This window comes from Quercus suber, unplaced genomic scaffold, assembly GCF_002906115.3.
Source record: "Quercus suber isolate HL8 unplaced genomic scaffold, Cork oak 2.0 scaffold_327, whole genome shotgun sequence".
NCBI lineage: Eukaryota > Viridiplantae > Streptophyta > Magnoliopsida > Fagales > Fagaceae > Quercus > Quercus suber.
In genome coordinates this window covers 163,179-189,962 of record NW_027069780.1, presented here as the reverse complement: position 1 = coordinate 189,962, position 26,784 = coordinate 163,179, and the positions used below count along the sequence as shown (strand labels likewise).

At 35.8% G+C, this 26,784-nt stretch overlaps 1 protein-coding gene across 1 annotated transcript; it reads left to right on the top strand.

Moving 5' to 3' along the window:
• Positions 1-230: 230 nt before the first annotated feature.
• On the top strand, positions 231-26,676 carry LOC112013091 (3-oxoacyl-[acyl-carrier-protein] synthase II, chloroplastic). The gene is made up of 13 exons (XM_065783070.1): positions 231-585; positions 11,317-11,522; positions 11,599-11,802; positions 11,952-12,062; positions 12,168-12,263; positions 13,021-13,102; positions 13,171-13,250; positions 22,117-22,185; positions 22,318-22,406; positions 22,663-22,813; positions 23,459-23,539; positions 26,193-26,252; positions 26,462-26,676. Exons 1-13 carry the CDS (start codon positions 255-257, stop codon positions 26,582-26,584), a joined length of 1,683 nt encoding a protein of 560 aa, XP_065639142.1. The 5' UTR covers positions 231-254; the 3' UTR covers positions 26,585-26,676.
• The last annotated feature ends 108 nt before the right edge of the window (positions 26,677-26,784 follow it).

Genomic DNA, 26,784 nt, shown 5'->3' with positions numbered 1-26,784 from the left:
AGTTTTCAAGTTTCCCATCTGGGTTTTGGACTTACTCAATTGGGTAATACAAACTTGTTTCAAAGTCAGCTTCTTTGTAGCATTGTTGCTCTGCTTCCATTCCATCACTTGCTGAAATCTTTATCTGGGTGTATTCTATTTTGGTCTCTTAGATAGTAGTTTCTTACTAAACTTTTAGGATTCTCAGAGTCTTCATCAGGGTCTTCTTGCTTCTTTTTGTTTGTGAGAATTTGTGTGAATTCTTGGTACCTCCAATGGCGACTTCTGCTGCAGCCTCTCCTCTCTGCACACGGCCTGTGTCTGCCTGCATGTCCGTTTCTTATGAGAAACACCACACTGATCCAAAGAGACTGAGTGAATGGACTAAGAGAAAGAAGTTTGTTTCAAAATGCATTAGTCGTCGTGGTGGTGATGCTGATTTGGTGAGTAATTTGCTAACAAACGGTTCTGGAATTCAAAGTTCTTGGCTCGCATTCGAGAAGTGCAAGGAGTATAACCATTCAGAAGGGCTGTTTGCACTTTTAGGATCTCAGACGGCCTGGACTAGAAAGCAGAGGAGCATAAATCGTCCTGCCACAAAATCTGGTAATTGAACATGTACCTTAGACATGGCAACACGGAGGTTCAGGTTTGGTTGGAGTCAAAAGTCATGTCATTTTAGGCTAGTTAAAAATGGTCGGCAGCAGGTCACGTGGACCCATAATTTTTCACATGAACTCTATATATATATATATATATATACATACACACACACACATCGCACTCGTTTGGAACGTGAAATGAGGTTTTTTTTTTTTTTTTTGTTGTCTAAGACATGAATTGGTAATGTTCCATCCATACGAGCTCAGGAGTTGTTGGTAGCCTTAAAAAAAGCCTGCCTTAGCCTCCCTTTTCTATGGTTAGCTTTAGAACAAGCCTGTCTAAGCCTCCGTTTGTATATTTAGCTTTAGAACAAGCCTGTCTAAGCCATTGGGCGTATGATGTACTTTTCCTTCATTTAATAAAATGGTTATACTATTTACTTGCTTCATTCTCTGAATCTTTCATTTTTCTGCAACAACTGTTTCTTGAATGGGTGCATTGTTTTTTTTTTTCTTTTTTTTTTTTTTTTAACGGGACTCGAAATCGGTGTCAACGGCGGCGACAAAAAATTGCCTAACTTTGCGCAAGCTAGCAACATAGGAACAATTGACCATTGCGCTCGCTAATGCACAAGTTCTTGTTGGGTTTTTGTATCTCATACAAAAACACACGCAGCGGAAACAACAAAAACACAGATCTACTTCAATCATGAAAGATAAACATGTAACCATGAATTCTAGAATCAAAGAATAGAAAGCGTACCTTTGGTGCAGTGAATTTCAAAACCAAACTTGAGAATACCTTCAATCTTTATCTCAATTCCACATGGTGCCCAAGATGTGTGGTCTCTCAATCAGTCCTTTGTACGTAGATTCTCAAAGAAAAATCCTTCTTCTTCTCCTTGTGCAGAAAAACTGATTTCTTTTTCTTTCATCTTCCGTACGTTAAAAACATTCTTATAGTTTCTTTATTTAATAACACTTATTAAATAATGACTGATTTCTAATTGGGTTAGCCATTTGGACCTACTCAATTGGGCTTTAGTTTGTGGCTTGAGATGGGACCAAAGGGACCAATAAGACACTAGCTCTAACGGGCCTTGGGCTTTTCCGTCAACTCTTGACAAGTCCAAAGTTACCATTAATTATATTCAATACCACTATAAGAATATAATTGCACTCTAGGCCTTATCTACAAATTATTTCCCAAGACTTTATTATACATTCAACCCCTTCATTAAAATATTCATAGTAATACAAAGTCATTAATATTGACTGCTACTTTGAAGGTTACTACATCTTAATCCTTGAGTACCCGGTTTAATCCTTTTTTGTTATTCATTATATATTTATGAAATCCAATTCCATAAATATATACTTTAGTAACACTTTACTAAAGTGGTTGGCCCAACACTCTGAATAACCAAACCCATTAAAATTATCTCAATGGAATATTTTATATCTCCGTTAAGAGATTATGAATTCCATCTTGAGAATATATGTTCCATCAACACTAAATGCGGCTGCCCAACATACTGAGGTTTTGACCATAACTTATAGATTGCACTCCTGATATATCAAAGCAACCTATATCTCATGATCAGGTCCATTATCCTCTCAGGATTTAGAGTTGATGTAAATAGAAGTCGTGAGCTTTATTATTCATTTGACAGTCATTAGGAGAATAATAAATCTCACAGCGGTCCAGTTCAATATGTCTTAACTCTTAAAACATATCAACATACCAACTAGAAGTCTCCACTTCCATGATCAAGACAAATCATCTTAGTTGATATGTTATAGTCTTCGCAGATGAAATGCCCAATTTCATCACCGACTACGAACTAAAATTCTGAGTTTACAAAGAACTTGTGATTTATATCTTTCTGTGACTTTTCACATAAATCACATACTATGCATCTCATGGACTAAGATAATGTCCCATTAGTTCATAAATGGTCTCATGCAATTAAACAACTTAATTATTCATGACATGCCAATAAATTGGATTTTAGGGCACAAACCCTAACAACCTCCCACTTGCCCTCAAAGACAATTTACCACTTATCCGACACTTATCTCCCTATAGAGTAATTCATAGTCACTCTAAGGCAAGGCTTGGAAACAAGTTTCAGCCAGATTTAATGCATAAATCATCTTTTCTACTACTATTACTCACGTATTCATATCTTCTCAAATGAGATGATACTTACGCTTGATGTGTATCTTCACCACCTAGGATGAACACATGTCTTGAAGTCCAACTTCATGAATCACAATCAAACTAAGAGTCAGTATTCGTATGTCCAGTTACTATCAAAACCTTACTTTTGTGGAAAAGTATATAATCCCTCATTCTCCTAAGATATTTGAGTATATGCTTTACTCCCACTAAAATAAGTGATCTTTGATTCACTTGATATTTGCTTACTATGCCCACCGCAAAATAGACATTTAGCCTAGTATTTAGCATAGCATAAAGACTTCCTATCGATTTGATATAAGGAACCGTCTTATATGCTCTTCCCTTTTATATGTCTTAGGACTATAGTCCTATATAAAGGAACTTCAAACTTTAAAAGGAAAGAATCCTTTCTTAAAGTATTTCATGCTATACTTGGCTAGACACTAATCTATTTAAGCAATTTAAGATAGACCCAACATCCTAATTTCTGAATTTTAACAAAGTTATAATTCTTAGGATGTGACTAGTCTTTCCCAAGTACTTTATATCCAACTGGACTAGACAACCAAACACTCCTTTGATGACAATAACTCTATATCATTCTAAATGATTAGAATGTCGTCAACATACATTAAGAAATTTATTATTCTATATAGCCTTTACACACATAAGGCATTTTAAATACTTGATCAAAATCAAACAATTTGATTTCTTGATCAAAGATGATATTTTATGATTTAGATGCTTGCTTTAGTCCATAAATGGATTTTAAGCAACTAGCATACTAAACACTACTGGTTCTTTGTTATGAACAAGTCTAGTTACATCATATAGATGTCTTCCTCAAGATTGCTACTAAAAGAAGCTTTCTTGATATCCATTACCATATTTCATCCTAATGAAATATAATGGATAAGAGAATCTAGATAGAGTCAAACTAGACTATTGGTGAAAAAATCTTTTCATAGTCGAAACATTTCTTTTTGAATAAATCTTTTCGCTACTAGTCTTGACTTTGAAGGTTTGCACCTTCAAATCTATCAATCTCATTTACTTGTAGACCTATTTGAAAACAATAGGCTTAATGCAATTAAGCACCTCTACAAGTTCTAGACTTTAAGTAGAATCTAATTCTATTCTCATAACCTTGAATCAGTAATCCACATTCATATCATCTATTGCCTTTACGTAGGACCGAGGATCAAATTCATATCCTTGTGGAATGACTTCAAAAGTTTATCCCAAAAGTATGAATTTATTTGGTAATCCTCCCACTACGATATTGTACCCGTGTATTAGCTATATATCTAGAATAATGTATTGTGGTGTATCTAATACAACCATCTCATTTCCAAATATACTTTATAGTTGTCCTATAACAAATTTTGACATTTTTCTTCTAGAACAAAATCTACCTTTACTTTGAAAGAGCCCTATTCCTCCTTTATGTATGCACTAACTTAAAGATGTCATTGAAACTTTATTCCTTTACAAAAAGGAACCCTAGATCATATTATCCTCTAAATAGAATTCATAGATTGTGAATATAACAAAATAATGGTTCTAAAAGCCCATCTTTCACCAATCTTGAATACCATTTAGATTAATAAGATCTAGATATAAGTGCCAAAATATACAAAACCAAAGGATGGAAACTTTCTCTTTAAAAAGTAAAACATATAAATTTCCATCTAGAAAACAATCATGGACAATGCTTAGCTTTACCAAAACAGAAAAAATTTCCTTTTGGTCATGCTTTTGAGACTAATTTCCTTTTGGCAATTACTAGGGCAACTAACTTGTCCATCTGTTTGGTATTATAATTCCTCTTCTTATCACCCTTACCTTTCGGTTTAGGCTAAGAATTTGAATTAAATCATATTGATCCTAGCCTTAGCTTTTAGGATGTCTTCTGTTACATAGAATTCATTAATCAATTCAGATAATATAAAAAGAATTTATTTTCAAAACAATCTGAATTGATCAAATGATTCTAACAAGGACTTATGGATCATATCCATATGAGATTAACATTTAATCTCTACATCCAAGAATTCCAATTCATTTTAAGATTAAAACATTTTCATAAAATGATATAGAATTGGAACTCCTTAAGCCTTTCTTAGCACTCAATATGATTCATACCAAACATCTCATTTAGACTTGATATAAAGTCTAAGTTTAGTACTAACTCTTGCATCTCATGCAGTAGCACAATTGAGATAGAAGCCAATATAACATATTAGCATTTCAATGGAGACTATGATCATATCATAAGCTATCTTCCATAAATGCATCATGTATAGGAAATTATGACAATGCTGAATCAAAACATGAATATTTACTTCAGCTCCTTTAAGCACCATGTCCAAAATTATTTCTTAGTTAATGTGATTCAACTAAAATAGTAGCTAGAGGACAAAATTTATGACAACTTTATTTTGAGACCTTGAACTTAAATACCAGGACATTATCATTTTGCACCATAACCATATAATATGGAACCCGAAAACATACTATACTAGGTGCAACGACAACCTAATCCCGCAATTAATATTCCTCAGCATAGAGTGAATATCAATCACTATGATCAGGCGAGAATTATTCTCTTTATTAATGCTATCATGGTAACTCTTACCAAACAAAAATAATTTGCCGCTTTTCCTTTGGCCTCTAAGTAATAATAGCAAGAACTCAGCATAGAGGATGCTATCAAACTTAGTCTAGTGTACACCATTGTCTAGAATCATGTGTAGCCACATTTCATCCCTTTAACAGGCTTATTTTGTAGTACCATGATAAAAACACCCTCCGCATGGAATGCAAAGCTCGAGGCTAAGACAAGGTGTTTGATCAAACCACTATAAACCAGGAAATTCAATCTTGTAGTACCATGAAATAAACATCCTCCGCATGGAACGCAAGGCTCGAGGCCAAGACGAGATGTTTACCCCACACCACTATGAACCAACAATGGAGGCCGTGAGATCCAACCCTTGTATCTCTCTCCCACTAGAAATTTTAAACAAGTGAAGTGTCTTGAAATCACTGTGATCTAATCACAATTTTAACCCTACACATCAAATGTGTTTAATTGTTTAAATTCAATGTGATGTAACTATGTCACGTCACAATAGTGTAACGAACATTCGCGCAATCACAAAAAAGTTTAACCTTGTAATCCGTGAAGTAAATACCCTCCACATGGAATGCAAGACTCGAAGTCAAGACAAGGTATTTATTCACATTACAATAAACTTAACAAAAGGGTTATTTCATCACTCCCACTCATTATTTGGGTTTTTCTTCAAATAATTGTGATCCCATCACAACTAATAACCTTGAACTTAATTAAAGACTCTAATCTTATTAGAATCACTAACTAAAATGGAAGTCCTAAACTATTTAGGATTCCTTAAACACTAACGAATCAAAAATTAGTTATATAGAACTCTATCCTTAATTTACTTAATTTACTAGATAAAGTATTCTAATCTCATTAGAAACTATATAACTTTAATTAGAATTTTAATCTCATTAAAAACCTCTAATTAAAATAAATTAAGGACTATTAATCATAAAATGATTTAGTACCAAGAGTTCTATTAAACTAACATCTTTGATCTCATTAGGTCTTTTAGTTAGAACTATGTGTAATCTAATCACACATAACCTTGCTCTTAAAAAACTTGAAAACACTTAGAAAAAATTCTAATTTTCTTTCTTTCGATCGATCGAATGTACCTCTCGATCGATCGAAAAAATTAAAAAATTCAAACTTGACCCCCTGACTTGTTCGATCGATACTCGATTGCCTCTCGATCGATCGAAAAACAAATTCGATCGATCGACTATCAATCGAAAATCAATCCACTTAAAAAGTCTGATCACTGTTTCACTCGATCGATCGAAAGTGATTTTCGATCGATCGAAACTCGTGAAACTTGAATTTCCAGAAATTTTCTAAGGCAGTTTTCTAGGGTTTTTCTTGAACAAACAACTAATCGTTTCTGAGTTCTCTTCCAAAAACACCTTTTTGATTTTATCAAGGAAGATTTTCAGATCTAACATTAGGGTTTTCAATATATATCACATATATAAATCATGGTATATGAATTCCAACGCTAATATCATGGAAAGAAAATTGTACAATCTATTATAGCGTTTACTCAGTAGATTCGCTCCATGAAACTTAAAGACACTGTCTAATTATCTTGCACAGTATATTGAGTTTCACGAATCTTAATGATAGAAATACAAAAATTCATAAAACCATGATTATCAAAACATGTCTACACAAAAGAACACACTCAAGGACACAATTATGCAGAAAATTTTACTGCAGAAAATTAAATCACCAAGAAAACGTTTTTTCTTTGATTCTAAAATTCAATCACATGTTATACAAGCATGATATTGAAGACCGCTCTGATACCATTGTTGGGTTTTTGTATCTCATACAAAAACACACGCAGCGGAAGCAACAAAAACACGGATCTACTTCAATCATGAAAGATAAACATGTAACCATGAATTACTAGAATCAAAGAATAGAAAGCGTACCTTGGTGCAGTGAATTTCAAAACCAAACTTGAGAATACCTTCAATCTTCATCTCAATTCCACATGGTGCCCAAGATGTGTGGTCTCTCAATCAGTCTTTTGTACATAGATTCCCAAAGAAAAATCCTTCTCCTTCTCCTTGTGGAGAAAAACTGATTTCTTTTTCTTTTCATCTTACGTACGTTAAAACCATTCACATAGTTTCTTTATTTAATAACACTTATTAAATAATGACTGATTTCTAATTGGGTTAGCCTTTTGGGCCTACCCAATTGGGCTTTAGTTTGTGGCTTGAGATGGGACCAAAGGGACCAATAAGACACTAGCTCCAATGGGCCTTGGGCTTTTCCGTCAACTCTTGACAAGTCCAAAGTTACCATTAATTATATTCAATACCACTATAAGAATATAATTGCACTCTAGGCCTTATCTATAAATTATTTCCCAAGACTTTATTATACATTCAACCCCTTCATTAAAATATTCGTAGTAATACAAAGTCATTAATATTGACTGCCACTTTGAAGGTTACTACATCTTAATCCTTGAGTACCCGGTTTAATCCTTTATGTTATTCATCATATATTTATGAAATCCAATTCCATAAATATATACTTTAGTAACTCTTTACTAAAGTGGTTGGGCCCAACACTCTGAATAACCAAACCCATTAAACTTATCTCAAGAGAATATTTTATATCTCCGTTAAGAGATTATGAATTCCATCTTGAGAATACATGTCCCATCAACACTAAATGCGGCTGCCCAACATACTGAGGTTTTGACCATAACTTATAGATCTCACTCCTGATATATCAAAGCAACCTACATCTCATGATCAGGTCCATTATTCTCTCAGGATTTAGAGTTGATGTAAATAGAAGTCGTGAGCTTTATTATTCATTTGACAGTCATTAGGAGAATAATAAATCTCACAGCGGTCCAGTTCAATATGTCTTAACTCTTAAAACATATCAACATACCAACTAGAAGTCTCCACTTCCATGATCAAGATAAATCATCTTAGTTGATATGTTATAGTCTTCACAGATGAAACGTCCAATTTCATCACCGACTACGAACTAAAATTCTGAGTTTACAATTTGTGATTTATATCTTTCTGTGACTTTTCACATAAATCACATACTATGCATCTCATGGACTAAGATTATGTCCCATTAGTTCATAAATGGTCTCAAATAATTAAGCAACTTAATTATTCATGACATGCCAATAAATTGGATTTTAGGGCACAAACCCTAACAGTTCTTCCCACAGAGGACGCTAATTGTAGGGACTGGATCTAAGCGGTTCTACTGCTGGAGAAGTGAACTCAGATCCAACTGGCCAAATATAATGAATTTGTAGATAATGGGTTTAAGAACTACGCCTTAGCGCGCAGACAACGCCCAATATGATATTCGCCACCATCGAACATAGACGAACTAAAATTATCTTAGAAAGTCTATCCTCGGCTCGATCCGAGGAGCTTGGTAGTAGTATTTATCCCATGAGAATGATTGCCCCCCTCTTTTAATCTGTTTCTTCCTATTATATAGTCCTTCTCCAACGATCCATTTCTTCCACTTGTTGATCATCCATGCCTCCCTCTAACAACTCGTCCCATCAACCACTTTACCAAACCTCCTGTGAGTTGCAACAACCGAGGCAGCACTGCTCAGGGGTCATTTCTCCATTAATGCTGCCAGAACATTAGTTGTGCGCATTTAATGTGGAGGTGATAGCTCCTCCTTAAATTACTCATCCACCATGCTTCCATGAATGGCCCCTCCTACTTGTCTTTTTCCTGGGGTGCTCAGGGAGGCCGCCTTTGGTGGCGTGCTGCCCTTCTTCTCTGTGGTCTCGAATGTCTGAGAACAAGATCGTCCTCGGCAATTTCCCTTGGCCACTTGGGCTTTCTACGCTTATTCTCGGGCGATTCTTCATCTTCAGCATGGGCCTTGGGCTTAATATGAAGTGGGCTGGAATCGTCAAATTCTCAAGCCCCACACTAAACAAAACAAAATATCACAAACACAAAATAATCTAGTCTACCATTTGAAATCTAATTAAAACAAACACACAAGTTTTACTTTTACACAATATCAACATTCCAAAGCATAAAACAAAATTAGAGATATCAACCCTATAGAATAGCTAATTTGATAAAGAATAAAAATATATATGAAACTTTCAATCTTGAAAGCTAATTTTATAATCCAATATCTTGAAAATTAATCTAATATTTGTGTATAATTTTAGATGCATTATGGTTGACACTATGTTTCAATTTGGGAATATACATCAAAGTTTGATTGTTTAGTTACTTATACATGGAATCTTTTATGAACATCATGTTATTGTTAAACAACACAAACTCCAATCCAAGAACTATCAATTTTTTTTTTTATATTATGAAAATCCATTTATTTTGTCTATGAACTATTAAAAAATAGATCTAAACATCCATAATTTATACTAATTTTATTGATATACTTTAACTTCACTCTTATTTTCACACATCTATAATTTCAAATATATGTTTTTAAGTCTACTACAACCAAATTATCTTGGTATGCGCTTTATCATTTGATATCTTAAAATCATTACTTATTGCATTATTCAAGCAAGAAGAATGTATCAATTATTCATCTTTCAATTAATTTGTATTCAATTAGATAAAAGTCTCCATTGATTTATATATATATATATATTTGAATGGCATTATTCAAAAAATGTTTTTTTTTTTTAATTGAAGTGTTTTTATAAAAAAAAAAATCCAAAAAATGTTTTTTTTTTAATTGAAGTGTTTTTATAAAAAAATATAATTATAATAATAATAATTAGTCCATTATATTTGTTAATAGAGTTTAAGTTGTGCATTGTAAAGTCTATAACAAAAAAATAAACCAACCATGTCTTAATTTATTTATTCTTTTTACCCCAAAAAAAAAAAAGAATTTTTAAAAAATAGGCATGGTCAAGGGTAGCCTGGTCGAGTTAGGTTGACCTGCAAAAGAAATGTCGAGTTACAGGTCAACCTATTTTTACTTTGGGTAAAAAATAAATGGGACTTGGGTTGGGTATTTTCCTTAGGGTTCAAGTCGGGGCTACAAATTTTGCCATGTCTACCCACATTAATCAAAGGTGATATAATGCTTTTGATAGAATTATGGTTAAATAATTAAATTTACCATTTGCTAACAGCTTTAACAATCGTTAATTTATCATGATATCAGAGTATAAGGTCTTGAGTTTAGTCCTTGTCTTCACTTTACCCTACTTGTGTTTGTGGGCACTAGTTTGTGTATGTGTGGAGATGTGCCTCTAGAATTCTTGGAAAGTTTTTAAATTTCTACCTTCCAATATCCGGTTTTAACCTTGGAGGGATAAGGAAAGCCAACATTTATGGGTTTATTGTTTTGGTTGTGTAGATACTCAAATGTGATGCTTTGTACCTAAAAAAATGCAAAGTTCTGCAATATTGCTGCAACGTTCTGCAATTTAGAGTGCGAATTTGGAATTCTTAATCAATTTGTAAATTTTAAAGCTCAGCCCACGTCTAAGCTACTAGGGTTTCGTGCCACATATTATACATTATAAAAGAGACCATATAGGTTGAAATAAACAAGATAGAAAAGTGCTTCATATTTTGTATCTAGGGTTTCTATATCCAAAGTTCTCTCATATCTTCTATTTTTAGTTAAGTTTACTACGAATTGAGTTATTCAACGTGTATACTTTTATTATTTGATTGTGATTGATAAGGTCAAGTCGCAAGGATTTTTTTACTATGAAACTAATTTGTTTCATTGGTTTTCTTAGGCAATCATATCTTTTGTTATATTTATATTTCGTTGTACATGATATTAAAGATTGTTGAATTAGTGTAAGCGTTCTAATAGATCTAATAATCAAACTCAGCCTGTTTTTGAATGGTCTAAACCCAATTATCAAACCTCAAGATTAGAGATTTTTTTTATAACAGTTTCAGGCGAACCTGTGGTTTTGAGACCTGCAGATGAGGTCACAACAGAGAAGAAACAGCTTACAAAGCAGCCGCGGGTTGTCGTGACAGGAGTGGGTGTGGTAACCCCAATTGGTGATGATGCAGATGTCTTCTACAATAATCTCCTTGAAGGTGTCAGTGGCATAAGTGAGATAGAGGCTTTTGACTGTGCTCAGTTTCCAACGGTAGATCTTTGTTGGCTCAGTTTCATTATAGTAATTGGTTTCCTCTAGATGCTGACTCCAGTAATCTTTCTAACAGAAAATTGCTGGTGACATCAAGTCTTTCTCTCCAGATGGATGGGTCACACCAAAGATTTCTAAGAGGGCAGACAAATTCACACTTTACTTGCTTACTGCTGGCAAGAAAGCATTGGCAGATGCTGGGATTACAGAAGAGGTCCTTGGAAAATTAGACAAACGTAGATGTGGGGTTATTGTTGGCTCTGCACTAGGAGGAATGGGGGTAAGCATAAGCTTAGATTATTTGTGACACAAAAAATTGACTATAGTCTTAGTAGTTGCTTTAAGATTTCAAATTTATTTCAAACCCATAATTATTTTTTATCAGTTATTTCTTCTACTACATGTATTACTAAGAGAAATTTTAATCAGATTTTTCAGGATGGAATAGAAGCATTGAGGGTTTCCTACAAGAAAATAAATCCTTTCTGCATACCTTTCTCGACAGCCAATATTGGTTCTGCTTTACTAGCGATGGATTTGGTAAGTTTGATGCCAATGTTTGTAGAAATTTTGGTAGTTGGGCCAAGTCAACATCATATGTTGCTGCTGCAACCTTCTAGCTGTTTCTAAGTTAGCAAATTGCAGGGATGGATGGGCCCAAACTACACAATTTCTTCAGCTTGTGCAACAAGTAACTTTTGTATACTGAATGCAGCACACCATATTATCACCGGTGAAAGTGTAAGTGCATGCTTTAGTCTCATTAAATGGAATTTGTAATAGGATCCCACATTGCTTTGGGAGCTTATTTGAGAGAATAAAACAGATGAATTTTACTCTCGGTTTGTTTTGAAGTAAACTATTTATTAGAAAATGCTTTCTCATTTTCAAGTGTTTGTTTGAATGTAAAATGTGATCAAACTTATAAATAATTTTTGTTGACTTTAAAATCTCTTATAAAAAGTTGTAAAATATTTTACCTTTAAAAATTTGGTAAAATATTTTACAAAAACACACGGTAGCTTCCCCTCTCCCCATCTAGTAGCTAGTTCATCGGTCTAATGGGATGGGCCGTTGGTGTCGGCAGTTCAGTGATTGGAGCCATTGTTCAAGCAACCAGTGTCGGATGTATAGTGGCCGAAGCTACCGCTTTTGCTACTAGTGACAGCAGTCTGGTCGCTAGAGCCACCGTTTCGACAGTTTGGTGGTCTGAGACACCGCTCCGGCTATGGTCACCGATGATCTGATCACCGAACATCTGGTTGCAATGGCTGAGCCACCACTCTTGGTGGTTTGCTTGAAAAATTTTACATGTCATACCAAACACCTGAAAATATTTTACATATAAAATTTTTACTTCAAAATAAAGGGAGTGTTTGGGCAAATAACCCTCATCAACAAACACTATTTTGATGTGAAAGTTTAGTACTAATGGCAGTCTTGATTATTTTTCTTCATTCTTTTTGAATAACTTTATCTTATTCTAAAATGAAATTAGGCCAAATTCTGTCATCTGATTTGTGAAAATTTCCAGGACGTTATGCTTTGTGGTGGATCTGATGCAGCAGTTCTTCCAATAGGTACATGCCTTTCTCATTCAGGATTTGATTTAATATTATGTTCACTACATTGTGAATTGCAACCTCAGGCTTGGGAGGTTTTGTGGCATGCGGAGCTCTTTCAAAAAGGAATGGGGAACCTACCAAAGCTTCACGCCCCTGGGATATTGTATTGCATCCAACTTCTATCTTCTTCATGGTTACAATTCTGCTTTTCATATTACAAAATCAGTTTCATGACCCCCGGTTACAAATGTGAATTAGACAGATTTCTATACTTATCTTAAAATAGGTAGGTATTTTATATAATTAGTCATCGTGGTGCATGAAAATATATAATTATTTTGAAATGTGATATAATATATAATTCATTCTCTAAAATTTATTGAAGATAATTTGGTCTCTTTAAAAATTGAATTTTTTTTTTTTTTTGATAAATAAGGAAATTATGTATTAAAAAAGTTACTTTATGCAAAAAGAGCATAAAGAAGACAAACGATACAAAGAAGAAAAAAAGATATTAATTACACGAGAGAAGCTAGCTAATGAATAAGGAAGGGAGTCATTAGATGTAAGTCTCCAAACCAGTGACCAGTCAAATAGAGAATCACTTAAAAGGGAAAGCATTTGATCCCCCAAACTTAAAAATTAAATTGTTTCTAAAAGTATTTTTCATCTCTCTATCTTTACAAATATATCATTCTATTATTTTGGGTGTTTTGTTTTGTTTTATTTTAGAGTAACTTGAGTGTGTTTCATTGGTTTTTTTTTTTTTAAGTAGTTTATATTTTTCTAACTGTTCTTATAGTGTATGTTTTCCTTTTTATTTTTTTGTACAACTAAACTTTTTTAAGTTTAAAATTAATTATTCAAATTTCTCATTTTCTTCAGAAGATTATACAATATTCAAACTTCATTACAAATTTACAATTAATATTACTTAAATAATTGATAGACACATTCAAATACTTAGTTATGCAGATTGTATTTTGAATTTTTTATATAAAATCAAATTCTAACTTTCAAAATATCTAAGAATTAGCTTAGACCAAAACTATAAGAGAGGGAGAGTGCATGTGATAGGAACTTAAAAAACACGTCACCAAAATGTATCAACCCAAAGTAGAGATACAAAAAACACAAAAATTCATCAATTTAAAGTAGAATTACAAGAAAGAATAAATAATCGAGAGACAGGGAGGGAATAATCACATTTTTTGGGAGGCAGTGTGAGAGAAATAGCGAAAGAATAAATAATCGAGAGATGGAGGGAATAATCACATTTTTTGGGAGGCAATGTGAGAGAAATAGCAAATCAATATATATATATATATATATCAAAGTAGAAATTTTATGTGGGAGATCATGAGGTTTTGCCAAATGGCACACTCCTTGAGACTTTCTCATTTAGGCTTCCACTCATCAAAGTTTGCATTTATATCAAACTTTTAGTTCATTGAATGTACTAATGGAGTAAATATATATTAATTATCTATAGGTGTGCACTAATTGTGTATGTGTGTGTATAGTTATTTATAATAAAAAAAATTATATAAGAAAACAAAAACCTCATGTGGGACACCATGCAATTCTACCAAGAGGCGCTTTGTTAGAATAGTTTTTCACTTAGCTTTCCCCCTTGCATTCTTTATATATTTTGGATTATAATAAAATTCTATTAGTATGATATTACTATTTTAACTAAGTATTTAACTTGCCACTACTATAATTCAATAACATAAATTTGACATCATAAATTTTTTATGATATTTCTATAAGCCAACTAAACATTAACATCTTCTCCAAAAAAATTAATAATAATAATAAAAAAATAAAAAAACTAAACATTAACATGATATTACAAAAATTTTATGCTAACTCCAATGCATTGAAGAAACAAATAATATGAGTAAACAAATAATCAACTTATGATAAAGAACTATCATCAAGAGTGGATGTCATAAGTTGAAACTATCTTCCAAAAAAAAAAAACCTTATTACCCCACTTAATAGCTACTACTCTATAGTCTAAATTGTTCATCCCCTTAATTTTGTCCATGGCACCACCATATACAACAAAAACCAAACACAACCACACCAAAAACACCCAAATCAAATAACTAGATCCACTCGGAATAAGTTTTACTTTCACAAAATCCAGCAACATCCCTAGGCCAAAGTTCTCCTGTGTGGATTGTGTTCCCTGACCAGGTCGTGTACTTTGGATTATACTTTCCTACATTCAATGAAGTTCGACCTTTTGCCTCAAAACAAAACAACTAGATTATGAAACCCAACAAACCCAATAAATCACAGACCCAAAAAGAAAACTTTCACTCTGCTTACACAAATTCAAATGACAAGAACCCAAAAATTGACATTTTAAAAGGAGGCGAACAACCACATCTCAACCCATTAGAGGTCACAATAGGTGATGATGTAGCTCAATAAAAGTATAGCAGCAATAAATGTTACGCTTTATGTAAGAATATATCAGTTATATAATATCATAATGTTCATCAACTAGCTTTCCTTGGAAAAATAAAAGTCCAATATTTTCTTAACCTTTTCTTTTGAGAAAGGGAAGACCAAAAGATTGATTTTATATATATATAGGGTGAAGTTACAATGTGAGATGGGTCAGTAGAGCCATCTGTAAGCGGAAGTATAAAAGGGGTAGGTTACAATTGCTGTAAACTGTGATACAAGAAATGAAAGTCATTCTGTTTACAATTGGTAAAGAGAAGGGATAGGTGAAGTGTTTTGCTAAGCTGAGCTAAAAGACTTCCTAAAATTGGACCTTACACTGAAGGGAGGAATTTCTCTTGAATTAGACCTGCTTCAGACTGAGGAGGAGGCTGCCTTTTATAGAGGAAGGGAGCATCTTGATCTGCTGAAGACTGCTGAAATTACGGAGAGTAAACTGCTTTAACTCAGGTGAAAATGTCATTCCAGCCGAAAGTGAATAGTAAACTCATAATTTCTGTCGGGGCACTGTAGAGTGAACAGTAACGGTCACTGTACATGAATAGTGTTTTGTCCCCTTGCTTTTCAGAATCACTGTTCATCTTTTACTGTTTGGTGAATAGTGATTTGTCCGGGTACTGTAGCTGTGCAAACTTTTGCATAGTAACCGGTTCTGGAAACTGTTCCAAATGGTGCTATTTGGATCTTTTAGTCTTCATCCAAGTTGTAACCATCATAAGGATCCTGGGAATCCTGGAATGGGTCAAATGGATATTTGTTGACTGAGGCTGCAGAAGAGGTAGGAGAACTTTTTCCTTCTGACTCTAGCTTTTCTGCTTGACTCTGAATTTGCTGGGCAAGGTCCCTTAGTTCTCTGCTAGATTTTCCGGAGATTTGGATGGAGTCTAGGCTAGACTGAGACCTTGTATTGTAAGGGATAGATTTCTGAACTGGGAGAGGGAACTCTTTATAAATTTTGCGGATGACTTCGTTGAACCTGAAGCTATCCCACCACTTTATTGAGAATTCCCTGTCCAGGAGGTTGGGCTTAAGAGCATAGTCCCACTTACTTATCCAGTGGATCCTGTACATGACTGTCATGTGCAAAATTGCCGGAAACTGGGAGCCATGTGTTGAGACTGGGAACTTAGAGCTGAAATACCTGAGGGCGTCCTGTAAAGGTTCTGGGAGGATTTGGGGAATTAAACCAAACATTTCCCACCACTTTAGGAACCATGTAGGTATCGGGCCCTTAAAACTTCTGTCAAACATCATAAACCAGGAGTGGTCAAAGTCCCGATTCTGGTAGAAGAGGATTTTCTCAAAGGCATCCATGTAGTCATAGTAGCTATACTGGAGTTCTGTGAGTCCTCTGGTTTCTTTGAGAGTTTTGAGGAGGGAGGGGTGTTGGCCCCACTCAGCACAACTGACAAAGCCTTTGATGATGAATTTGTGGTAAAGAACCTGTGAAGGGTCTTTTTTGTTCATGATGTTATCTACTTGAACAGACCTTTCTTGAATAAGGATGTTCTTGTAGAACCTGATGTTTTTTCCTGGGCTTTTTGGAAGAAAGTGCCAACCATTGGGAAGGATTTCTATGGCCAGGGCTAAGGGGTCTGTTATATGGACCAGATGAGGTTCGATATAAGAGATGTGCTGGACAAAAGGTTTCTTGATATAAGAAGAGGTGGATTGCCGGGACTGGTAAGAAGGCTTTTGGGGTACAATTGGTCCAAAAGGGTCCTCAACAGTATATGGGGTGAGTTGTGTGGGAGGGGGAGAGGCTAAGGCCGAGCAGTAACTAGGTTGGCCTCGGGATGGTCTCTGGTAGTTGGGTCGGGGAATGGTGGAGACAACATATCTGTTGGCTATGGTGGAGGCAGGGAGTGGAACTAACTGTTGACCAGGAGGGTGCTTGACCTGACTGGTATTCGAGGTAGTTTGCTGTTTAAGAGGTTTTGGGGGCTGGGGTTGTACGGGCTTTTTCCCGGACATCTTGGATTGGATTCTGCAAAAATTCACGGGTTAGGAAGTCAGGGATACTGTTTTGAGTTCCTTTTATGAATTCAATATCAAAATCGAAAATTGAAAGGATGGCTTGCCATCGAGCAAAAATCTGTTTTGATGCAATGTTTAAAACATCTTTTTCTAAAACATGTTTTGCAGATTTACAATCAATTCTCAATAAAAACCTCTGATTCAAAAGATCACTTTGAAATTTTGAAATGCATAGTACTATAGATAAAATCTCTTTCTTAATAGTACTATAATTAATCTGTGTGGGAGTCCAAATCCCTGAATGGAAACGAACAATTTGTTCAGGGGAAGTGGGACTAGCACGCTGGAGGAGAATGCCACCATAACCAATGTTAGAGGCATCGATCTGAACAATTTTGAAGGAATTATCTGATGGAATTCCTAAGCAAGGGAGAGACTTGACATATTTTTTGGTTGCTTGGACGATGGCAGTATGATTTTGGGTCCAAGGAGGTGGATTAGCACGAAGTCTATCAAAAAGAGGCTTGCATTGTTGTCTGAGATTTTGATAGAAATCTGCTATGTAATTGAGAGATCCTAGAAACCTCTGGAGTTGGTTTTTTTCTAGGATTTCATCAGGAAACTTGTCGGCAAACTGAATGGCTCTATCAATGGGTTTGATGACACCTTGGTGGATATCAAAGCCTAAGAACCTTACTTTAGTTTGGAACAATTTGATTTTTGGAGCTGAAACAACAAGACCATTGAGCTTGACTGTATGAAGGAATGCTCTTAGGTGTTTTCTATGTTGGTCCAGGGATTCTGAGAAGATGAGTACATCATCGATGTAGACAATAGTGTGACTTGAGAATGGATTGAATATCTCATTCATGATGTTTTGGAATTCAGAAGGTGCATTTTTGAGACCAAAGGGCATTACATTCCACTCATAATGGCCAAAGGGTGTGGTGAAGGCTGTCTTATACCTATCAGACTCTGTGATTTGTATTTGCCAAAAACCACTCTTCATGTCAAACTTGCTGAAAACCACTGCTTTACTAAGCCTGTTAACTAAGTCTCTTTTGTTAGGGATTGGATACCTTATCCATTTTAAGACTTTGTTAAGGGGCATGTAATTGATGACTAATCTAGGGACACCCTCAGGTATTTCAGCGTTTTTCTGGACATAAAAGGCTGGACAGGACCAGGGGGACCTAGAATTTCTGATGATTCCCTTTTTAAGGAGATCCTCAATTTCTGCTTTACAAGTATCCATGAGTTCTTGATTCATTTGGATAGGTCGAGCTTTGGTTGGGATATCCTTTTCATGGAAGTCTTTGACATAGGGGAGAGCAACCTCGTGTCTCTTCCTGTGTCAGAAGGCTGTTGGTAGATCAGAACAGACTTCTTGTCTGAGTTTTTCTTCAAACTTTCTGATCTCTTCCTGGATGGATTCACAAGCTAATTGTTCCTCAATTCTCTTGTATTTTAAATCATCCTGGAGGTGGTTGAGGTGGTGAGTTTTGGCCTGTATAATGGTAAGGGTCTTAGAGATAGTAACTTCCTGGAGAGTATTAATATCTCTAGGTTCAGGGCTTCTAAGAAACTTAAACTTGACTGGTTGGCCAAAAGGATGGGTAGTGATACCTTCACTATCTGTGGTGAAAGGATACAACAGACACATAAAGGGATTTCCTAATATCACTCTATCTGTCATGTTTTTAACTAGGACGAATGTGGTTTTGAAGCATGTGTTGTCCTGGCACACATGGGCTTTTGGTATTTTGAATTTAATCTGCATTTTACCTCCACTTGCAGAAGTTAACCTTTCTCTGGATTTCTGGAAGTATTTAGAGGGAATGATACCTTCCTGAATGCAGTTGAGATCAGCACCTGAATCCATTAAGGCGATGGTCTCGAATTCAAAATCTTTGCTTATGACAATCCTGACTTTGGAGTGCCATTTCTGGAAGTTAATCCGACTGATGGTTACCAAGAACTTGTCATTAGGTGGGACAGGATCTTGATTTTGAACCATTTCTGCAGTTGGATTCTTCAATCTTTGGTCAAGGAGATTATGATCAATCCTAAGGCTGGTTAATTCTTTCTTAAGGGTTATAACCTCAGACTTAGTTTCTTTGATCTCTTTTTGAAGGTCATTGGTAGTAACTTCCTTCTTAGGTTTGGGAAATTTCTTGTAGGTTCGCCTCGAAACTACTTTGGGTTCATCAGTGCTACTAGAGGTGCTAGAAGAAACTCTAGAGCTAAAGGTTTCATCTTTACTAATGAGGGTATCGGTAAGGGATTTGACCTTAGCTTTACACTCTTTTCTGAGATGATCTTTCTTACCACAATTAAAGCATTTTCCTGATGCTTTTGGTATGAACTTTCCTATGGATTTGGATTTACCTTTCTTATAGAAATCATCTTTACTGTATTTCTGCTTTCTATAATACTTGGCTTTGGTTTTCCTCCTATGGAAATGCTCAGAGGGTTCCTTGCCTCTGTATTTGGATTTCCTTTTGGGAAGGGTAGAAGGTAAGTCATTGATAGACTGGTTTTCTGGGTGTTCTATCTCCTTGTCTTTATCAGAGGAGGAGGTGCTAGAACTGCTAGAAGCTGTGTGGATGTCTAAAACAACTAATCTGTTGGTTTGAAGACGGGGATCAACACTGGTTGAAGTACTAACTGGTGAAGGGGTGACTGGTTCCTGCTTCACTAGTTCTTCAAGCTTTTGGTTGACAATTTCTAAGGTTGTTTTGTCCTTAGACCTAAGGTTGGGTTGCTTAGTAGTGGGGAGCTTGACTAAAGGCTTTTCTAAGGCTTTGACAGGTTTGCTAGGGTTTCCTGGTTGGGGAATAACCTTGCCGTCAACCTTGTCTTCTAGTCTATCAAGCTGTTTTCCTATGACACCTAAACACTGGTTGGTGTAGTTGTTTTGCTCTATGACCTTCTTTACTACCGTTTCTTCTGGAGTGGTAGGGGTTTTGAAGGGAGAGGCAACTAGATCTGTTCCACGGTGGTTGAAGACTACGGCTTCCTGTGGTGGATGGTGAGATCTAACAACTTCTGGGGGTTTGGGTTTACCACTAGCGTCCTTGCTAGGGGGTTTTGTCCAATTGGTCTTGGTGAGAACACAAGTCTTTCTGTGCCACTTGAAATGGTTCTCAAAGTATTCAAAGAAAGGGACATTACTGGATATCTCTTTCATGAAGGTCTGCCAATTTGCAAGAACTTCTTTCTTTTGTTCGAGGTTATGGTTGGCTCTATAGGCTTCTCTTTTGAGTCTGTTTTCCTCTGACTCAAACTCCTTGCCTAAGGCATCCATATCAGGAGTGAATTCTTTCCTGATAACCATAAGCTGATAATCAATTCCAGATTCTTGCTGGAAAGGATCTTGGGGTTCCTGCTGGTAGGGATTTACCATATCACTACCTGTTGGTGATGGGGGTTTCTGATCTTTCTTTTCTTCCTCATCAACAACTGACTCTTGTCTGGCTGTGTAGCAGGGTGTGCTAACCTGGGATTTGGTCTGAACACCTTGGAGCTCTAGATCCAAGTCTCTTCTAGACTTAGGAAATGGTGCTAGAGGTCTGGATGTACTGGCCTGGGATGCAGGTCTATTCTTAAGAGTCCAAGAAGATTTGTAGATCTTGTTGGTGGGAACCTTGGGAATGTTCCAATCTCCTAATTTTAGATCTAGATCTGAAACTTCATAATTCTCCGAATTGATTGCACCATCTGACTGGGGAATCTCCGAGGGGGTTGTACTAGATGACCTAATGCTGGTAGAAGAGTTACTTCTAAACAATCTTCTCATATTCATGATTAAAAGCTTAGTTAAACAATCACAACCTAATTACCTTTAACCTCAAACTTCTGGATCTATCCTTAGATCTGAAACAGGGTATACAAAAAGACAATAGCCTAATCTCTACAACTCAACTTCCTACTGCCACAATCCTTTCTGAGATAACTCCCTATGGCCCTATCCGTCGGGACTTACTGCGGGACACACACTCAGCTGGGGACTTACTGGACTTACTGGGTTGACAACGGCACAGATCACAGTCTTACAAGTCTCAACAGTACACATCTGCAACAAACTGGCTGGATAAAAATAGAAACAAGAAGAAGCAGATAACTGGGAAACAATTGATCAACATGAGCAAGTAATCAAAGAATAAAAGCAGATAGATAGGAGGCTCAGCCTTCCAACAAAAAGACTATAGTAACAACGGAACTGGAAGAGATGATGAATAGTAACTGGAGAGTTATCAGGAAATAGATGTAAAACAGTTAGGAACATATAAATTCAAAATAATGAATATTAATGCACAAAAATGGATAACTATGGCGGTAGAACCGGCCAACTTGATTTAATTCAAAACTGTAACTTACAACTCAACGATCGGCCAAAAATGGCTCTGATACCAAAAGGGGGTGAAGTTACAATGTGAGATGGGTCAGTAGAGCCATCTGTAAGCGGAAGTATAAAAGGGGCAGGTTACATAATTGCTGAATTGGTTTTAACTATCCTGTGTCACATACTTGCAAGTCATGACTTGAGATACAATTTTGCATATGAGCAGAATAGGGATGGATTTGTTATTGGAGATGGAGCTGGGGCATTGCTCTTAGAAGACCTAGAACATGCTAAGGTATATCTGTAAAATTAATTTCTCTATTTTCCCCAAATGCTCTTGATATTTATATGTTTAGTTTTAGTAGCTTAAACTCTTTTGTTTTCCTTTTTTTGGGTTATTTGTTCTTATTTCTTATAAATATGATAGAGAAGAGGTGCAAAAATATATGCAGAGTTTCTAGGTGGAAGCTACACTTGTGATGCCTATCACTTCACTGATCCTCATCCTGATGGTAGGTAGTCAGGTTTTTGGGATTACTTTGATAAAGCTATTACTTGTGTATTAGAATAAGAACTCATCTTTTCCCTTTGACTGTTTCTATGTATCTTCCCTCGCCTCTAGTTTTTTGCTGTCAAATAAGCTATCCATTAAAATTAAATAGCTATTCTTCTATGAGACACTGCAAGCAATATGTACTCTGGCACCTTATATTTGCAGAGTGCATTTGATCCAGATGAAGTTCTGAACTTATTTTTGCACAAAATCAAGTAGTGGCCTTGCTCTTTGCATAGAGAAGGCCTTAGCACAATCTGGGGTAGCTAAAGAAGATGTAAATTATGTAAATGCATATGGTAGTTCAACACCAAGAGGTGATCTGAAAGAATACCGGGCCCTTATCCATTGTTTTGGCGAGAATCCAGAGGTATAATGAAGGAAAATTTCTTTACTTCTTATTATCAAATTTACAATATGACATTACTTAGTTTGAGTTCTAGTTTTTGCAGCTAAGAGTGAACTCTACAAAATCTATGACTGGCCACCTACTAGGTGCCTCAGGTGCTGTGGAAGCTATTGCAACAGTTAAGGTAATTAGCTTCTCACATTGCTGAAAAACCCTCATATGAGATTTGAAAAGATAGAGGCCCATCCAAACCTTATAGATGGTCTTTGCCTTACAGAGATTAATTGTACTCTATAACAAAAAGCCTATGTGGCTAGTTGCACCAATTAGTGGGTTGTAATCAAGAGGAAGTTCCATGTTTCTTCCCTTTTCATTTCTTTTCTTTTTTCCTTTTTTTTTTTTTTTTTTTTTTGCTCAGGTTATCGATGAGTATTAGCCTTGCTCTTTGCATAGAGAAGGCCTTAGCACAATCTGGGGTAGCTAAAGAAGATGTAAATTATGTAAATGCATATGGTAGTTCAACACTAAGAGGTGATCTGCAAGAATACCGGGCCCTTATCCATTGTTTTGGCGAGAATCCAGAGGTATAATGAAGGAAAATTTCTTTACTTCTTATTATCAAATTTACAATATGACATTACTTAGTTTGAGTTCTAGTTTTTGCAGCTAAGAGTGAACTCTACAAAATCTATGACTGGCCACCTACTAGGTGCCTCAGGTGCTGTGGAAGCTGTTGCAACAGTTAAGGTAATTAGCTTCTCACATTGCTGAAAAACCCTCATATGAGATTTGAAAAGATAGAGGCCCATCCAAACCTTATAGATGGTCTTTGCCTTACAGAGATTAATTGTACTCTATAACAGAAAGCCTATGTGGCTAGTTGCACCAATTAGTGGGTTGTAATCAAGAGGAAGTTCCATGTTTCTTCCCTTTTCATTTCATTTCTTTTTTCTTTTTCTTTTTTTTTCTTTTTTTTGCTCAGGTTATTGATGAGTATTGATCTCAGTATATTGCAGTTTAGGGAGTATTAAAAATATATAAATAAAAAATTTGTAGTTTAGGGGTGTAACAAATTAAACCCCATAGTTTCTAAAGTATACTAAACTTTATGATTAACAAAAAAACAAATTAAACTATGTAGTTTCAAAAGTAGCAAACTATACCTGTCACCATAGGGTTTTAAAAAATAATTAATTAAACTTCAGCCCATTTAAGTGTACTGATATTGTATTGGGGGTTTAATATTGGTTGAAAGTTTTTTTTTGGTAGAAAGGAATTTCATTGAAGAAAAGAACTAAGAGGAACAAGGTAGATCAGAAGAGTATCTGCTATGGTACAAACCAGCTCTATCAGAGCTTAACAAGTCCAACATACCCACAAGCGGGTCATGAAATAAAACAAAAGATCTATCCTGGTGAGATCCTAACCGAGCCAAAAAATTAGCACAAGTATTAGCCTCACGAAAACTATGTCTGATTCAAACTTGGCCAATCTGGGATATCAATTGTCTGCAGTCATCAAGTAGAGGCAATGCACAAATGTTAGCACTCGAAGAATTAGAGAGGAGCTGCACAACGGCCTTTGCATCAAGCTGAACATCCACGGCACTTAACTGCATTTCATAACAAAGATTTAGACCATCTCTAAGCCCCCAAAGTTATGCCATGAAGCTATTAGAGCAACCAATACTCCTAGAAAAACCTCCTAGCCATTCCCCATTCTCGTTTCTGATAAGGCCGCCACACCCAGCCCAGCCTGGGTTTCCTTTAGCTTCACCATCAGTATTTAGGCAAGCCCACCCGGCTTGAGGTCTCTCCCACCTGACTTGCACCAATCTCTTGTTGCCTGACTTCTTGGCATTTAAACCACAATGCTGAAATTCCAAAGCACAGAAAAAGAGCCTCCTTGTGGACATACGGCTGAATATGCTAGTTCCTGAAGATAGTTGCATTTCTGAACTTCCACAGCAGCCAAATGGTGAAAGGGAAAATGATTCTCCAAGGGGGTTGCACTCCTAACCTGCAAGAGTTATTATTACAGTTGTTTTTTAGCCATTCAACCAGATTTCCCTCATAGAAATTGCTATTTGGGCTAACACCCAATCTTTCCCAAGTTAGTCTTGAGGTCGCACAATCCCTTAGCCTATGGAGAATAGTTTCAGGCTCATTTTGACACAAGGGACAAGTATCACTTTCACTAATGCACCTTTTAACAAGACATTCTCCCACGCTAATAGCATTATGTAAGCATTGCCAAATAAAGGCTTTAACTCGAGGAATGGTGTCCAATTTCCACACCCATTTCCCATTAAAGGAGCCTGAATCCAAATCACTCCCCATAGCTAATGCATAAGCATGCTTAAGATCAAAGTCCCCCCGATTAGCACTTGACCAAAACAGCCTATCCTCCCCCTAAATTGTTCTCACCGAATAGGGAATAGAGTTAATCTCCATGAGGATATTATTAGGAAAATGGAAAGAGAGCAAAGACCAATCCCAACCATGCAACCCAAAAACATCTTTCACCTTCAAAGACTCATCCTCACAAGCAAGAGGACCTTGTATGAGAGATCTCAAACTACCATTTGGCATCCAATTATCATACCAAAGATTCAAGTTACTACTTCTCCTCGGTATCCATCGAATTCCCTTATTAAACACCTCAGCCCCCATCTTAATAGCTTTCCAAGTCCTAGAACAAGGAAGTTTATCACCATTTCTCGCATTTAGTCTTCGATAGGAGCAATATTTGCTATTAAGGACCTTCACCCATAATGCATCTTTCTCCATCTTAAATCTCCAATTTAACTTAGCCAAAAGAGCTTGATTCCTACCCTTGGCTACCTGGATCCCTAAACCCCCTTCCTCTTTAGACTTAGTAACTTTATGCCATCCCACCAATGAACTTTCTTAGCCTCATTCGTCGATCCCCACAAAAAGTTTCGATTGACCCTATCAATGTTGTCAAGCAACTTTTTGGAAGAGCCGTACATTGCATAATGTAATCAGGGATGTTAGAAGTGGAGGCTTGAATAAGAACAGCCCTACCTGCCAAAGACAAGAGGTTGGCTTTCCAACCAACCAACTTTTGCTTAACTCTCTCCAATACAAAGTTTAGATCCTCATTAGTGGTCCCACGATGCTTTATGGGAAAACCAAGATATTTTCCTAGGTTAGGGTTTAATCTATCACTTTTTTTCTATACAAAAAAAAAAAAAAAAATGTCACTTTTTGAAATTTTAGGGTTCACTTTCTTACACCCCTAAATTATAGGGTTTAAAACGTAATTTCCCAAAAAAATTCCTCCTTGATAGACATTGATGCCCCTATTCATAATTTGATGGGTTTCCTTTCTATATACATCACTATTGTCCCTAAAGTGAGATTTAATTCAAATGCAGGCAATACAGACAGGATGGGTACATCCAAACATCAATCTTGAAAATCCTGATGAAGGCATGGTATGCTTCTATAATATGGTTTCTTATCAAATCTAATCAGCAAATAGTCTATCTTTTTAAAAATGGATTTCTAAGCATTTTATCAATCCACCAACACCATTTAAGTTTACATGGGGCTTGAAAGGATATACTAGGAAGTAGGAAGGTCCATGCATTTAGAAGCTTGAATTTGTGTTAACTTGGTTTTGTGCTATTTGAATTTGAATAAGGACATGAATGTGCTTGTCGGCATCAAGAAGGAACCTTTGGACATAAAGGTAGCACTATCTAACTCATTTGGCTTTGGAGGTCACAATTCATCCATCTTGTTTGCACCTTACAAGTGCATCTGATGTGTCAACTCAACCTGAAATTATTAGAGGGTTGAACAAAGTTAGAGTTGCTACAGCTTGTATTGATATTTTTGAATTTGGTGGGAAATCCATTCTTTGATTGTACAAATGCTAATCAAACCTAGTGGGCTTATTGGATGACTATCTAATGGAGATGCAACTACTTTGATTGCATTGATTACTGAGTTATTGATTAATTA

Excerpts from the sequence above, each read along its gene's own strand:
- LOC112013091 (XM_065783070.1), top strand. The coding sequence starts at position 255 with ATGGCGACTTCTGCTGCAGCCTCTCCTCTCTGCACACGGCCTGTGTCT. Across the intron at positions 22,814-23,458 it reads GTTTTGGCGAGAATCCAGAG|CTAAGAGTGAACTCTACAAA; the intron begins GTATAATGAAGG and ends TAGTTTTTGCAG. Across the intron at positions 26,253-26,461 it reads AAAATCCTGATGAAGGCATG|GACATGAATGTGCTTGTCGG; the intron begins GTATGCTTCTAT and ends AATTTGAATAAG.